Source organism: Eurosta solidaginis, chromosome 2 (assembly GCF_040869045.1).
Source record: "Eurosta solidaginis isolate ZX-2024a chromosome 2, ASM4086904v1, whole genome shotgun sequence".
Taxonomy (NCBI): Eukaryota; Metazoa; Arthropoda; class Insecta; order Diptera; family Tephritidae; genus Eurosta; species Eurosta solidaginis.
Window position 1 is genome coordinate 270852268 of NC_090320.1, and position 12768 is coordinate 270865035.

Consider the following 12768-nt stretch of genomic DNA (forward strand, 5'->3'; position numbering starts at 1 on the left):
TTTTTCAGCATATACCAAGTGTGTACTTATTTTTTTGAGTAACTGTATACTTTCCCTCCAGCGAGCATGTAGCTAATGTGCATGCAAGTGCTTTTGAAAATTGCTATAACTTCGCCTTATCCGTGTATTCCAATTTTTTTTCATTTACCTCAGCAACATCGACAAATAACATGGGCAGCGTAGCCAGCGGTAGTTTCATTGTTTCGAATAAGGCTATGCTAACAAAAACCTTGGATGGTGTTAAGTGATTGGCATCACTTGTTAAAACGTAAGTGGCAAAAGTAGCTAAGGAAACCTTACGAATACAACAATTTTTTTGATGTGTAATTATAAAATGTTTGGAATGTCATGTTTTTCTATTTGTTCAATATTGTCAATGTAATTGGTGCTGTAAAGAAAATTACATTATGTGAAAAGTTAACATATATCTTACCAAAAATGGTGCGCATGACCATAAAAATGAAGTACCAGCATTTAGGTATGCTGCTGATTTAAGTGTGGCTATTTCTTTTTCACGTATTTGTAATACTTGATTTTCAAAACTTGGCTCCCAAGCATATAATTTAAGTACCTGCAAATACAATAATAAACAAATTAAAATGAGCAATTCAAAAACCTACATTTAATAAAAAAAAACTATGCATTTATTATTCCTCACCTTAATGCCACTTAATACTTCATTCATCAATTTCACACGTTCATCCTTATACTTCATTTGTCGTATTTGATAGACTTTAATACGATTGGCTATAACACCATTAATTGGAATTAAAATTATCATAACAGCAAGCCCCGCTAAGACAGATGGTCCCAATTGTAACCATAAGAAATACATAGCTAATGTAATTTGTAAAGGTGCTGACCAAATCATATTTAAATATGTTGTTAAATCCATAAAACGTTGTGCATCCACTGCCATCAAATTGACAATTTCACCCACCGTTGATTCCTTACGTGTAGCATTTGAAATAACTAAAGCCTTACGATAAATAGCATTAATTAAAGCTGTGCGTATACGTAAACCAACAACAAACATTCGATGAAAGTATTGTCCCAAAATAACAGTTTGTGCAGCTGCTGTAACAAATAATAGTACTGAATAGAATATACCCTTCCATTGGGGTTGTGGCTCCTTCTCTTCGTCGGCATAATCTTCAACAAAAGTGATAATTAAGCTCAATATTTGCGGTTGTACAAAGGTTAGAAGATCAGCTATTAATTTCATAAGTGCACCGAGTAGAAATACACCGCCAGTTGATTTAATAATGGCTGGCATTATCGATGTTATTTTCTTTTTATGGCTGGAGCTAGCTGCATGTGGATTTTCGAATTCAACCTTGCCATTACTATATTGGGCTTTTGGTTGTTGTGGAGTTATGCTGTGACTTTTAACATTTTTGCGTACACTTTTATTCCAATAATATGCAAATATAGGCATAACTTCTTTACAGCTGTCCTGTGGACGTAAGTCCCATAGATCTTTCTCTTCTAGTGGATTTCTATATCCTTTCCATGCCATTATATCGAACCAAGTGTATGTAATGCGAGACAAGAAACTGGCCGAACTTTCTGGTATTTCATTCTAGAAAAAAAGAAAACGATTATTTGAAATATGGGCATATGTATATGCTGTAGTCTTTGAATAGTACTCTTAAGCTCGTCCCCAAAAGCTGTGACCAAACTAATCACTGGAGCTAACCGGATTTTTTAATTCTCTTGAATATTAACTCAATGTTGTTGTTGTTGTGTTACAGTGTTTGCCTCATTCAATAGGTGCGACCACTCACCAGTGCTTGCCTCATTCAATAGGTGCGAACCCTCACAAATTGTCATCAAAGCCCTCTAACGGGAGTCCAGGGAAACTGGGAGTTTTAACAGCGTTGTACCATAGCGATGCGTTGGTTGTCTGATATTTTCTTTTGCAAGGGTTGGATTGTGTATATTGATAACGGGGTTCACCGGGAGCGACCCAGCGTAGGTAGGGAGTACCCAAAATCATCCCGAATTGACCCCAAGTGTGCCCAAAAAGATCCCGGAATGACCCCGCGGGGGGTCCCAAAATCATCCCGAAATTACCCCCAAATGACTCCGAGGGAGTCCCCAAAACCATCCCGAAATGACCCCGATGGAGTCCCCAAACCATCCCGAAATGACTCCGAGGGAGTCCCAAAAAAGATCCCGGAATGACCCACGAATGACCCCGAGCGAGTCCCCAAAGTCATCCCGAAATGACCCCCAAATGACCCCAGGGCGTCTCCAAAAAAATCCCGGAATGACCCCGAAATGACCCCCCAAAATCATCCCAGAATGACCCCCAAATGACCCCGAGAGTCCCAAAAATGTCACGGAATGACCCCGGGAGGACCCCGCGGTACTCCCCTAAACCATGCCAAAATGACCTCCAAAAGACCCCGAGGGAGTCGCAAAATCCATCCAGAAATTACCCCAAAACCCTAGGAGGGTCGCGAGGGAGCCCCTGGAATGGACCCCAATAGACCCCGGGAGGATTCCCAGGGTGTCCCAGAAATTAACCCCAAACGGCCCACAAAAAACCCCGCGAATACTCCCCAAAATCGTTTCAATATTACCCTAAGAAGCTTCAGAACTACACGCGAACTGGTTACGCATATGGGTATATTTTCAGGGCATCTCGATGGTTTATTTTTGAATAACTGAATAAAAACTAAAATTTTATTGTTATTCCATATTTTGTAAATAATGAATAATACCTCAACTCTTTTTTCAAAATTTGCAAAAATAAGAATGGTTATCAATTAGAATATTTTGAATAACGAGAAAATGTTATTCATTATTCAAGAAATACTTGAATAAAAAATACCATGTTTTCTTGAATAATGAATAAAAATTTATTTTTTATTTTTTCGTCAATGGTTATTCAAATTTGTTGATAACGCCCATCCCTGATCTGAAGGAACCTATTTCAGTTAATATATGCACTTATGCTCCCATGCTAGAATCGATCCGTTTAAACGTATACAACTTTTTACATCAATAAACAAATACAAAAAATCCGTCCTTAACAACTTACATTTGTACGTTTATATTTAGTTTCTCTTGGCATGGCATCGGCGAAACAATTTAATAGCAGCATAGCACACGAAATACCAAAATATATCATATAGCTGATATAATTATATTCAGCCCATGAATAATCAGGTTTATTTGATGCATTCGAGTTTATAATTCCGTCCCTGTTACTTTTTTCTCTCACTTCGGTGCGACATTGGGCTACAGAACATATAACAAGCAGGAACCAGAACATAAATTGTACACCCGATGTTTGGACACCATATTTACGATTTAATGGTATAAAAATAAATAACAGCAACTGCAAGAGAAGAAAACAACACCAAGTTATATAAAGATATCCTATTTCATATTACACAAACATTTACACTTACAAATGAAGCAAACTTTATCACCGGCGTCCATATGTCAACAGGATGTATTAGGTGCGCTCTTTCGTCATTACCCTTCGTTTTTATCGCCATAACAAAATCTACTGCTGTTAGGATCAGTAATGCACTATTCAGCACTAGTTTACTTAAATTTATTTTATTCCATGGTATATTCTTATCTAAACTTGCTTTTAGATAATAGATATCGAATAAGGTAAATACCCAGAGAAAAGCACATGGGCCCCATATTAGTACAGTCTTTTCAAAGCATTTTGTAAAGTCTGGATCACTTGTAAACCATGTTGCATTTGCGTCCTATGCACATCATGAAAATTAAAAGTCATATTCGAGGACAACAGTTATTGGGTTATTGCACTCACCCAAAATTTTGAACCACAAAACTGATCCATAGGATGAGTTGTATTATCTACCATTTTGTTAAATATGGCAGGAGTGTCCACTTTAGTCTCGTTTTATTTGCTCTTTAGATTATATAATTTATAAAATCTCTTATTATCTGGGCAAGCATAGAAAATAGTTTGTTAGACGAATAATATGATAAAATTGTAATCCGACCTTTCGCACAACCAAATTAACTGTCAAATTGCAGTTGCCGCAACACCTGAAAGTGGAGAAATAAACAGCTGTTAAACAGGGTGATACGTATGTATTGAATTTCTATATAAATAATAGTTCTTCAAAAAATAATTATTCTAACTGCCTTAACTTTATAAGCTGAAATGCAGCAAAGAATGCCAAACGAGTATGCGAAGTATCCAGCAAAGCAAGCAAAATAATAAGAAAAATTCGTGCTTCCACACTTTGCAAGTGAAATTATTTTAACACTCGTTGGTACTTTTTCACGGGAGCGATTTAGTTTAGCACCCCCGAGTTCGGGGTTTAACTTGGTATCAAATGAAAGAGGGAGTCCTCCCGATCACAAATATATATATCTTAAAGTGCGCAAACTTATAATTTAAAAGTTATTTGTTGTTAAAGTTTTATATGTGTATACGTATATATATTTTATGACATTACAAATCTGTGCTGCCACATCTAAAAACCGGAACAAGTGCAGAATCGGAAAATAACTTCTGAAAATACCTTTCATCTGATGTATGTATATCTTTAACTTTTCTAGTCTTTATTTACAAAAAATTTGAAAAAGCTCTTTTTTGCATTCGTGAACGAGCTGATATTACTTTATCTCTTAGGTTTATTGTTATGTTAGCCGATCCAACACCGGCTGTGCCATGCACAGTAATTCTGCGTAGAACACCCTTTCTGCATAGGCGGCCTTCGGCCGCGCTTATAAAAAATAACCCTGGGCTACGCCATGCCAAGTCCGGGTGTGTGGTATAACCGTGGCTACCGCAACGGTGATGTCCCTCTGCGTAGTACACCCTTCTGCGAGGAAGGTTGAACTACGCAGAAAGACATCACCGTGGCAGTAGCCACGTTTATACCACACATCCGGACTTGGCATGGCGTAGCACATGGTTATTTTTTATAAGCGCGGCCGAAGGCCGCCTACGGGGAAAGGTGTTTCAACTTCTCAAAATGAGTAGTAAAAATATATATTTTCCTTTTTCTTTATTAACTGAAAGGCCGCCTACGCGGAAAGTTGTTTCAACTTCTCAAAATGAGTAGTAAAAATATATATTTTCCTTTTTCTTTATTAACTGAAAGGTGGTAAGGTAATATTTATATTTGTTTTTTTTTTGTTTATGTGGCAGCACAGCTTTGTAATGTCATCAATAAAATATATATATAAATGTGCATGTTGCTACAAAAGCGCGATTGATTTAATAAAAACATTTATAATAAGTAAAAACAATGCAAATTAGTTTATCGTTGCCAATTTATATAGATATGTATGTGGATTAAGGTTTTGAAAGATATGTAAATTGTAATTTAAAGTGCTATAGAAATTTGCTAAATTTGCAAACTTTAACACCAAATAACTTTTAAATTATAAGTTTGCGCACTTTAAAATATATATATTTGTGATCGGGACAACTCCCTCTTTCATTTGATACCCAGTTTTACCCCGAACTCGGGGGGTGCTATTCTAAAATTGTCCCTTTTTCACAGTTAAAAGCTGCAATTTAACAAGTGAATGCGACACAGAAGATTTCAGAAAGTATTTTTCTTGTTTAGTGAGAATATTTATAACAATGCTTCGTAAAATTTTATATTTGAATGGGCATGAATGCAATATCTTGCGTGATTGTAAGAATAAAGGCTGGGTAAAATCAAGAAAAAATTTATACACGTGTCACCCTACAACTTTGTTCTCTACAAACTAATTAAAGTTTGAGTAAAACGAACAGAACTATTCGCGTAACTGCATGTTATTTCTGTTCTTTATTTGTCGGCGCATTTATTTTATAAATCGCTTAATTTTGTGAAAAATTACTTTTATTTGTTTTAAAAAGAAACGAAATATAAAGAAAAATGATGCAGCCAACAAATTTTCTAGATGCCGATAATAGTTTAATCCAACAGAATTTGAGATTTGTTAGAGTACGTGAGTTCCACATGGAAACATAAGGCGAAGAAATTTACTTATTTTTTGTACAATTTTACTTGTAGAATGAAGTCGAAGATGAATTAAATCAATACTTTTCTTGTGCACAAAGTGGTGATACAACCAACTCTTCATCATTAGCGCCACCACGCGATTATAAAATTGTGCAGCCGAAGCCAGGTAAGTAGATAATAATTTATTGTTTTGGTATAATTTATAGATGACGAGCACAAAATCACTTTGAAGACTTACCCCCATTGCCTTATATCGTTGTTTCTATGTATATATCGTCGGTCCCATGGAAGACTAGCAGGTTTCATACCCCCATGGAAGACTAACACGGTGCCCCCCAGCGGGTTAGGGGGTCAGAATATACCCGTGGTAGGTATGCCTGTCGTAAGAGGCGACTAACATACTAATACTAATAGCTTCTCCAAACTCAATTGTCAACCTCACCTATCCGCGGCGTATCCTGTTTCACTAACAGACGAGGCTCTGGCGACCCCAAGTTCCTCATGGATGTTGAGGGTGGTGAGGGCGGTATGGCCTGAAGGTTTAATGTGGCCTTAAAAATCGTTCCCGAGATGGTCGCGTTAGCAACTTAATGGTGCTGCGTTGCCGGAGCGTACCTGGGCCTGTGACCATTATTGTGCAGTCATCGGCGTAGGAAACGATAGTAACTCCTGGTGGCAAAGGTAGCTTAGATATGTAGAAATTAAACAAAAGTGGGCATAGGACACCACCCTGTGGCACCCCTTGTTTAATTCTTCTTGGTTTTGATGTTTCGTTCCTAAATTGCATCGATGCCTGCCGACCACCCAGATAATTTCGGTCCACCTTTTAAGGCATGGAGTAAGGGTACACTCTTCCAGATCTTGAAGTAACGTGCCATGGTTGACCGTATCAAAAGCTTTTGATAGGTTTAGCGCAACGAGAACTGTTCTATGGTGGGGGTTTTGATTTAAACCGCAATTTATCTGGGTGCTAATGGCATTTAGCGCGGTGGTGGTGCTATGGAGTTTTCTGGAGCCATGCTGATGACAGGCTAGCTGCAAATTTGCTATGAAGTAGGGGAGCAAAATGGCTTCAAGCGTCTTGGCTACTGGCGATAGGAGAGATATCGGGCGATATGACTCCTATGTTAGCTGGTTTCCCAGGCTTTAGTAGCGGGACCACCTTGGCCATTTTCAATTTTTCGGGAATGACAAAGGTGGAAAGAGACAGGTTGAAGACATGCGCTAAATATTTGAAACCCTATGCCGTCTGGGCCCACTGCTTTGGATGGTTTAGCATGACCAATAGCATCCTCAACCTCTTTGGCGGTGATGGTAATTGGTGACGCGCTGATTATGTTTATGTGCGTGTCTGTTGGCCCTCCGTCTATCTTTGTCGACCGTAGAATGCATTATATATTGTCGGCAGAAGGCGCTTGCGCATTTTTTCGCATCCGGCAGCACTTTATCGCCAAAGGCGATGGAAACTTTGTCATTGTGCCTAGACGGATTCGATAGGGACTTTACGGTGGACCAAAGTTTACCTACACCGGCAGAGAGGTTACAACCGCTTAGGTGCTCCTCCCATTTCGCCTGCTTGTGCTCATCCACAAACAATCTGATGCGTTAGTTTATATCCCTTATTTGGGGCTCGCCGGGGTCGAGCTGTCTTATAAGGTCACGTTCTTTCGCTAAATTTGCGGCCTCCGCCGGGAAGGGGGCCCGAATTTCGGGAATTCTACCGGCGAGAATGAAGCGAGCCGAGGCGGATTCAATGACCTTGCGGAAAGCCCGCGCCCATTGGCGGGCATCAGTCGGGATAGGAAGGGCAGCAAAGCGGTTGTCTGTAAAGGATTTGCGATGGCCACAAGCCCACGCCCACAGATCGATGAGCTTTGCAACAGAATAAACGGCTACCTCCCTAATCTCTCCAGTTTTTTCGCCTCGCGAAACCTGGCATTATCACCGACTAAATCCTCCGCGACCTTATTTACAACATGGACGTCCCAAATGTCGACCATTTTGAACATCCACGTCGATGGCACTACGCTACCGACTGTCCTACACCCCAAAATCTTTGATCAGGATCTACATTTTGGTGAGCATGCAGCCGCAATTGTACCTGAAATCCAGAGCCGTAATAAAATCCTCAAATCCCTTGCTGGCAGTACTTGGGGAAAATACAAAGAAACGCTCATTACCACATACAAAGGAATTGGCCAGCCGATTGCATGCTACGCGTCCCCCTATATGGTCGCCGAGCCTAAAAATTACTCACTGTAAGAAGCTGCAGGCCTGCCAAAATACTGCTCTCAGAACCGCCACGGGCTGTCTTCCTGAAACCCAGAAACCTGGGCATCCCAACAGACATCTGATTGATGAGCCAACACCACCTAGGGGCTTAAGAAGTCATCTCCGTAAGCATTATGAGGAAATACGGCACCTGAGAACTCAGCCGTATGAAGCAAAAAAAACACAAGCAGGTCCTCAGTGAACTCCACACAAACAGGCGTCGGACCTTTATGCCAGGAATTGCGCGGTGAATCCAGTACTCAAAGAACAGTACCCAAAACTTGCGGAAGAGGAACGCATACTCCCCAGGGAAACGCGAGTTACTTTAGCTCAACTTCGTTCCGAATACTGCAGCAGGCTAAACTCTTACCTATTCAGAACTGAAATAGATCAGCAAAATATTTTTTATAAAGGTCTAAAAAGTTTCAATGAACTGCCTATAGATATAAAAAGTTGTAATGAAATCGTAGCTTTTAAAGCAAAACTTTATGAATATTGTAAAACCTTAGCAATAAGATAGTAAATTGTAATATAATTTAATTTATGAATTAGGCTTTTTTGCCGTAATAAATGAAATGAAATGAAAAAGAATCAACCCCGACATAAAAAAGGTATGCCCCGCTTGCAATGTGTCCCCACATGACACCAACCATCTCTTTAATTTTAATGTGGAACCAACGCCTCTAAAACCCCTTTCATTATGGTCCACTCCTGTTGAAACAGCAAGTTTCCGTGGACTCCCGTTAGAGGATATTCATGACAATTCGTGATCGGTCGCAGCTATTAGGTGGGGCGAAACACTGCTACAACAACAACAACAGGAGGGTACCGGATCTGTATCCGGCAAAGGACCATCACATCGATAACACTCCGCCTTCGGGGAGAAACCTTATCGCTACAACAACAACTACAACTAACACTGTGCATATTCGCATGGAAAACTTAACACAGTTCGTTGTTCGCTGAAAAACTAGCACGTTAAATTTTTCGTGAAACGTGCTAGATTTTCACACCAACAACGATCTATGATAGTCTTCCACACGAACAACGAACTGTGCTAGTCTTCCACGCGAAGAAAAAACAGTGCTAGTCCTCCACGGGACATGCGATATGTACAAGCTATGTTGATAGTATCAGTGCCCTAAGAATGGCAGGTTTAAATCTGGCTTGCTAAATTATGGTACTTAGGACTGTCGGGACTACATAGCGGCTTTAGCTCAATGCTCTCGCTTTCTATAGCAAAATTTGTCTCATGTAATGCAGAGTTCGCAGTACTGCCCACGAAAGCTATCATCCTAATCCACCAGTGCGTTTGTGGCTTAGGATATAAGGTATGCCTAGTAGTTGCCGTGTTATAGTGATTATCATCTGCCGGTTTACCTTTACTTCGGCTTAGTCCGTGTGAGCTAATTTCGTATAAATATATATATTGATAAAATTGGGGCGACAAAATTTCGCAAGTCAAGTCATACCCATGATGTAGAGCTTCAAGTATTGGTCGCGCAAAAGCCAATGATGTACAATTTATCTGGCGACCCCAAGTTCCTCATGGAACTAGAAGGTGTGGGGCGGGATTTCCTAAAAGGTATAATGTGGTCGTATAAATCGTTCCGGAAATGGTCGGGCTAGTACCTTAAGGGTACTTTGTTACCGGAGCGTACCGGATCTATATCCGGCAAATACCATCAACATCGATAATACAACCACATTTATTTATCTTCAAATATATTGACCTTCGAAATCTTGCTAATAATGCTTCACGTTATTTTGTACTGCTAAGCTGGAAATCGAATTGAAATACAGATAATTAAGGTAGGGTGGCCTAGAAGGTTCGGCGTGCTCAAATCAAATCGTTCGGATGACTGTCGGGTTAAACCTAAGCCTGCTCTTACATGAGAGATATATCGACAAACCACTGCGACTAAGCCAGAAATCCCCAAAAATTTGAGAAGAGATTTTGCCACTACCACAATTATTATATTGTTGTATGTATGTTTAATTTATTCAGTCTATGATTAAACAATCTTACAGACTAGAATACAAAAGCAAATAAATACTAAACAAATAATCAACTGAAAACCACAACGAATAACGTAAGTAACATGACTAGCGAAAACAAAAAATAAAAAGATAATGCAAGTAAAGATTTAGGAACTCTTGCAAAGTTGACTTGAAGAAGCTTCCCGAAAAAGAAAAATCAATACAAAACCTCCTTGAGAGTCTATTAAATTCATTTAGTGCCCGAAAAATTGGGACAAAATTACAATAATTAGCCCTGCAAGCACTAATGTAAAATGGAAAAAATGTTCGAAGACTCCGATTAGGTACATTAAATGACACCTTCGCTAAGAGAACTGGGCAATCTAGAGAGCCAACTAATAGACCATAGACGAACATTAGCAGATGTTCTATCCTTCTGGATTCGAGAGGTTGGAGATTTATGAGTAAGCAGCGCGAGTGATAGGATGGAATTGGGTCGTAAAAGTTGAGTGAAAATAGACAAAAACGAGTAAATTTTCTTTGAACTTTTTCAATTCTGGCAGCATAGCAGCTATAGATAGGATTCCAAACAATTGAGGCGTATTCTAGTTTTGAACGAACGAGAGAGGTATAAAGAGCCTTCCTTGTATAAGGATCCTTAAAATCTTTTGCATATCTACGAAGAAAGGCAAGGTTTCTGTAAGCCTTGGAAAGCATATAAGAGATATGATTGACAAAAGAGAAAGAGGAATCAAAAACAACACCTAAGTCAATAAATTCATTAACCGAAACCAGTCGAGCACCTGCGATATCGTAGAGGGTGGAATATAAGTTAGATGATTTAGTAAAAGACATGTGGAAACATTTATTCACATTGAGGAAGAGATAATTGGCATTACACCATTCAATAAGATTATTTAGGTTATTTTGTAGGAGTAGGGAATCCGACTCGCCATTAACTCTATGAAATAACTTTAAATCATCTGCATATAGAAGGAAAGAGGACGAAAAAAAAACAGGAACCAATATCATTTATAAAAAGCACAAACAACAAAGGCCCGAGAATGCTACCCTGAGGAACTCCAGACGTTGCATAAAAAGGTAGGGACTTGCAGCCCTCGATTTCAACACATAGAGACCGGTTCGATAGATACGATTTTAACCAAGATAAGAATACAGAGTGAAATCCAATATACTCAAGTTTAGATAGTAAGATTTGATGTGAAACTTTATCAAAAGCCTTTGAGAAGTCGGTATATATGGTATCAACCTGGCAGCCATCCTTAAATGCAGAGATACAGAAATCAGAAAACGACCCTAGATTAGTGACAGTAGAGCGACCAGCAACAAACCCATGTTGACGCGAGTCAATCACCCTTTTAATGATAAAAGACAACTTCTCCTTTATGATTTTTTCGAAAAGCTTTAAGCATACTGTGAGTTTGGCAATCGGCCTATAGTTAGAGATATCATTTTTATTACCAGATTTAAAAATAGGACAAATTGAGCTCCTTTTCCATCTATCGATAAAAGTTCCAGAGGACAGAGATAAATTGAAGATATGGCAAATGGGAGCGCAGAGAGTTAAACTACAGTGCTTCAGTACAAAGGCGCAAAGGCCATCAGTGTCACAACTTAGCGAGGGTTTAAGGGAAAGCATAGCATTGCGAACATCATCCTCTGAGATAATGAGGGAGCCAAAATCAATCTGATCACAAAGTCCCGAGCGCGAATGAGAGTCAGCCAAACCTACATTGGCATCATCAAAGTTAGATTTAAAGAATTCCGCAAAAAGCTCAACTGTTTCAGTTAGCGACTGGGAGCTTACCCCATTAAAGGTCATACAGATCGGAATATTCGTTGAACCACGTTTGGAGCGTATGAAGTTCCAAAAGGCTATTTGATTTTCTTTACGCACATCTTCGAGCCTACGCATGTAGCGATTATAAAGAAATTTATCGAGAACATTAAACTGCCGCACACTATTAATGTACTGTTCCCTAAGAGAAATGTTTTCCCTATTTTCCTTATATAATTTATTGAATTTGTTACGCTTGTTTTTCAACCTCTTAAGCGTTATGTTATACCAAGGTAATTTATGCAACCTAGGCCTAAAACGAGGCACTGTACTATGAAATATCTCAGACAACTTCGATAAGAAAAGGTCATAACACATGCTGACGTCATTAGAGAGAAATATATTTGCCCAGTTAAGTGCAAGTAAGACATTGTTCAACTCACTGAAATCAGTAAGTCGAAAGTTAAAAGGAGAGTTATCCAATGGCGTCAGCGTAGGGATAGCAGCAAAGGTATTTAATTGAATGACAAGCGGTAAGTGATATCTATCGGATGGACACACAGGACGCATTTGAAACAATACTGCGATAGTACTAAGTTTACAAACTTGTCCGTACTGTTTTTAGTAAAAGCCCGCATTACTACCAACAAAAAGAGCCGCATACCCTTTATACAAAAGTTCCATAAAAAACTAACCTCTAGTCTTTGACTAGGCCTTTTGTTCTAAACAATATAGCTATAACCAAGAGTATATTTG

The 12768-nt window shown here is 39.1% G+C and overlaps 2 protein-coding genes across 21 annotated transcripts in view; one reads left to right on the plus strand and one right to left on the minus strand.

Moving 5' to 3' along the window:
* MRP (Multidrug-Resistance like Protein 1) overlaps positions 1-12768 on the minus strand; it is a 134702-nt gene that overhangs the window by 91069 nt on the left and 30865 nt on the right. For 12 of the 17 annotated variants that reach the window (XM_067767996.1, XM_067768003.1, XM_067767994.1 and 9 more), the window contains exons 3-7: positions 3800-4041; positions 3423-3734; positions 3050-3349; positions 659-1582; positions 434-571 (exon numbers count right to left, since the gene is read on the minus strand). In XM_067767996.1, the coding sequence (XP_067624097.1) occupies positions 434-571; positions 659-1582; positions 3050-3349; positions 3423-3734; positions 3800-3853 (1728 nt within the window). In that variant the 5' untranslated portion in view covers positions 3854-4041. Of the gene's footprint in view, positions 1-148; positions 296-433; positions 572-658; positions 1583-3049; positions 3350-3422; positions 3735-3799; positions 4042-12768 lie in introns of all 17 variants that reach the window. The other 5 variants (XM_067768009.1, XM_067768001.1, XM_067768008.1 and 2 more) reach the window with 1 other exon arrangement.
* Pih1D1 (PIH1 domain containing 1) overlaps positions 5748-12768 on the plus strand; it is a 91387-nt gene continuing 84366 nt past the window's right edge. For all 4 annotated transcript variants that reach the window (XM_067768016.1, XM_067768014.1, XM_067768012.1 and 1 more), the window contains exons 1-2: positions 5748-5945; positions 6015-6129. In XM_067768016.1, the coding sequence (XP_067624117.1) occupies positions 5877-5945; positions 6015-6129 (184 nt within the window). In that variant the 5' untranslated portion in view covers positions 5748-5876. The remainder of the gene's footprint in view (positions 5946-6014; positions 6130-12768) is intronic.